General features: G+C 58.2%; 2 protein-coding genes across 11 annotated transcripts in view; one reads left to right on the top strand and one right to left on the bottom strand.

Moving 5' to 3' along the window:
• Positions 1-3,394, top strand: part of LOC113216880 (neo-calmodulin-like) — a 153,934-nt gene that overhangs the window by 99,288 nt on the left and 51,252 nt on the right. The gene's annotated exons all lie outside the window — the stretch shown is intronic.
• Positions 1-3,394, bottom strand: part of LOC113208722 (troponin C-like) — a 28,342-nt gene that overhangs the window by 7,698 nt on the left and 17,250 nt on the right. For 2 of the 5 annotated variants that reach the window (XM_026425862.2, XM_026425863.2), the window contains exon 1: positions 2,548-2,713. The exons of 1 other annotated variant lie outside the window; for it this stretch is intronic. In XM_026425862.2, the coding sequence (XP_026281647.1) occupies positions 2,548-2,550 (3 nt within the window). In that variant the 5' untranslated portion in view covers positions 2,551-2,713. Of the gene's footprint in view, positions 1-2,381; positions 2,454-2,547; positions 2,714-3,394 lie in introns of those variants that run through there. 2 more of the 5 variants (XM_052268929.1, XM_052268930.1) reach the window with 1 other exon arrangement.

Genomic DNA, 3,394 nt, shown 5'->3' with positions numbered 1-3,394 from the left:
AGCTTTCATAGCGCCTGGTAGGTAGGCAACATCTCGTCTGCACTGCATGCGTGTAGTGCGGGGTGGCCTACCGTTAGACTCGCAGGCGTTTCAGCTCCCGTCATTTGTGGCCGAATGGATTCGAGAAAAACAGTCGTACTTTCTGATGGTTCATGAAGTGCGTTAGTTTTTTTATGCCGCTTAGCAGTTAGTCAGAGAGTTCCAGTCGATATAGAACAGAGTGAGGTAGCGAAGCAGGGTAAGAGAAATTACGACCGTGATACCTTTTATCCCCAACAATATATTTTCCGCGAGTTTTACGCAAAGGGTTGCTTTCAGTTTTCAGGTTGAAGGTGTGACGACAGAGACAATTGGGTTTAAGAGCAGCAAAACGAAAAGGGATGTGACATTCCACTCACGCGGTTTCATTCGCGACAAGGGTACATATTGCGAGTTCATAAAAATACTTTATCTTTCGTATAAGGGGAAAAGCCGGTTCTTTCCACCGACCGCCGCAAAACGGTCGCCGAAAAATCAGCGCAAACCTCAGGTTAACTGATTCTTTTTCTCCCTTCTCGAAGCCGACCGACAAATATAGACCTGGGGTTATATTTTGATTTTTCCCACTTGCAAGTGGCCATGGCGTTAAAGAAAAATAAAAGAGATGGTTGAAATATCTGAAGGTGTACCGCCGCGTTTGCTAGCGTTGGCGCCACGTTTGTTTTCAATGGGTGACGCCCGGTGGACCGGCGCGCCAAAGACATTCTCGTGAAGACGGCGATTAAATCTAACGTCAGCACCACCCTCCCCTCCCTCCCGCCCGCGCAGAGGCAAGCCGCACGAAGGCATTCATCGAAATATTTCGGGCGGAACAGAAAAAAAATGGGGAAAAAAGATGCGACGCCGATGAGGAATTCGCGAAAAATAAAAGATGAAGTAAGAAGTGAACGGACGGGGAAATTCCGAAATAGCATCCCGCGGCGCGTAGATCCAGAGACGCGGGAAAAGACGCCACCAACAGATTTTTTTAGTCACATCGAATACAAAAAGAGCCAACTTTCAAACTGTTTAAAAGCCGATACGAGAGCGAAGCTGCAGAGGTGCACCGGAGGCAGCTCGGATGGAAGTGCCTGACGCCTGCTCGCCCGCCAGCCCCACCTGCCTGGCAGCTGCACCCGCTGGCTTGCGGTACGGGGGCGGGTGCGCCTGGACGCCCTCCCCTCCCCCGACGGCTAAAGTTACGCGAGATGCGCGTTCGTAGGGAGGGGGGAAAGGGGGGGCCTTTTAACGGCGTACCCTCTCTATCCCCTGTTGTGCCCCCCCACGGGCCCCTCCGCGGGCCCCCCGGCGGACTCGGAGTCCCCCTCCGGACCCCCTCTCGCCCGTCCTCAGCGCTATCGATCGAAGAGGGGGCAGGGGCGGGGGCAGGGGGGCGCAAGTCAGATGGGGAGAAGGGGGGTTCGGGCACCAGGAGGTGGGGATGGGGAGGGACAGGGCAATTCAGTGCTGATTTCGGAAGTCGGCAGCTCTTATCATGAGGGGGACGGAATGCCGCTGGTGAGCGCCGAGCGGAGCCGAAGGGCTTCCGCAGAGGTGTATTTCCCCACCACCATGAGTGATGATTCGGAAATCGGTTATGCCAAATGCAAAGCCGCAGCCTCCGAGGCGAAGGGGCACGCCGTACATAGAACACACACTAACTCGGCGAGCGCTGCGCGGAGGAGGTCGCGGTGCGCGATCGTGCGTCGTGTAGGTCAGCCTCGGAGCCCAAACCTGATTCCGGCCAGGGTATATAGTCGTCCCAGACAAACTTCTCGATTGGGCGGCCGTTACGGTGCAGCCTTTCTAAACGCTGCAGAAGAGCTAGGATGGCTCTGTTTGCGCCAAAAGTTGCGTCTTATACAGGCCTAAGACGTCACCAAGTCTTAGGCTTCTAGCTCAAAAACTGACCGAGATATGGGCTAAAGACGCGTCGCCTCAGTCGAGAAGTTTGGCTGGGACGACTATACAGGAAACCCCTCTTCTCGGCGGATCCTGGCACGGCCCGGCTAAGGCCCTATCGACGGCCTGCACGCGGAGCAGTGCTGGGCTTGGCGGTGGGCGCCACCGCGAGCCGGACGGCAGACGCACCGTAGCGGTCGGGCCTGTCGGGCCGGGTTAGGCTGCACGAGACACACAACAATGCGGATGCGGGGACAGGGGGGCTGGGCTGGACCAAGCTGGAGGCTGGGTGGGCGGGCCCGGCCTGTACGCGTAGGAGGTCTGATACAATGGTGACGCCGGCTGGACAGCCTTTCGGCCCGGATGAGGCTGCACGAGACAAAACAATGCGAATAAGAGGGCAGGGAGGCTAGGCTGGACCAGCCAGAGAGGCTACATGTAGATGCCCGTGGGTCCGTTACCATGGTGACACTGACTCTAGCCCGTTGGGCAGGATTAGGAAGCACGAAACACAACATTGCGGAGCAGGGATGCTGAGCTGGACCAAGCAGGGATGCTGAGCTGGACCAGCCGGGGTAGGCTGACGTGGCGGAGGCCCGGAGCGTAGGAGGCCCGCAGTTCCGTTACCATGGTGACGCCGGCTGTGCAGCTCGCTGCAGCGCGATGCTCCTCTAGTCCGTGTGCTGATCGCCGCCGCGGCCCGGGTGCGTCTGGTGTCCCGCCTGGTCGCGCCGACGGGGTATGGGCACTGAGTGGGGTCGGCGCGGGACGCCGGGACCGCGTGAGGGGGCCTGCGGGCCTGCCGGGCCTCCCGGGCCGCCCCGTCACCCCCGCCCCCGCGGGCCCCGAGGCATCCAGACGCCGGGCGGCGCGGGCCGGGCCGGCATGGGGACGGGGTGAGGAGGAAATTTCGCCCGTCGGAATAGCGACCACCACCGCCACCGCCACTACCACCACTGCGGTCTGCTATGAGTTTTCGAGGGGGAACCGATATACAGCCGCTTACTCCTCGGCGCTGCTGCATCTTTATCCCCCTCTTCTCTTTCTCTCTCTCTCTTTCTCTCCCTCCCCGTCGCAGGTGCGGCGCGGTTGTGTTCGGGGAGAGGGGTTGGTGGAGTGTATCCCTCGCGGTGTGTCCCGTCTGCCTGAACTCGCCAAGGTACTCGCGCAGACATGCAAGAGGCACATAATTGATCTACGGCCACGTGCCACGTATCCAAAAAGAAAAGAAACAGAAACAACGAGGTTAGTTGGATGGGGACGGGGCATTTTGCATATAAATGGGAAAAAGGGACCCCGAAATAAAAAAAGAGGAAAAGTCGGATGAAACATTTAGCACTGCATTGAGACCGCGCGCATTTCACGTCGTTTCGTAAATGTTAAGTACATTTTGTGCAGCGCGGAGAAAAAAGAGCGAGCGGGAAAGGGGGTGTGAAGGATGAAAAGAGGGATGGAGTGGAGCAGGGGAAGGAGG

Source organism: Frankliniella occidentalis, unplaced genomic scaffold (assembly GCF_000697945.3).
Source record: "Frankliniella occidentalis isolate FOCC.00 unplaced genomic scaffold, Focc_3.1 Scaffold79, whole genome shotgun sequence".
In the NCBI taxonomy this organism is placed as follows: Eukaryota; Metazoa; Arthropoda; class Insecta; order Thysanoptera; family Thripidae; genus Frankliniella; species Frankliniella occidentalis.
The sequence above is the reverse complement of the archived record's forward strand: the minus strand, read 5'-3'. Positions and strand labels throughout refer to the sequence as shown.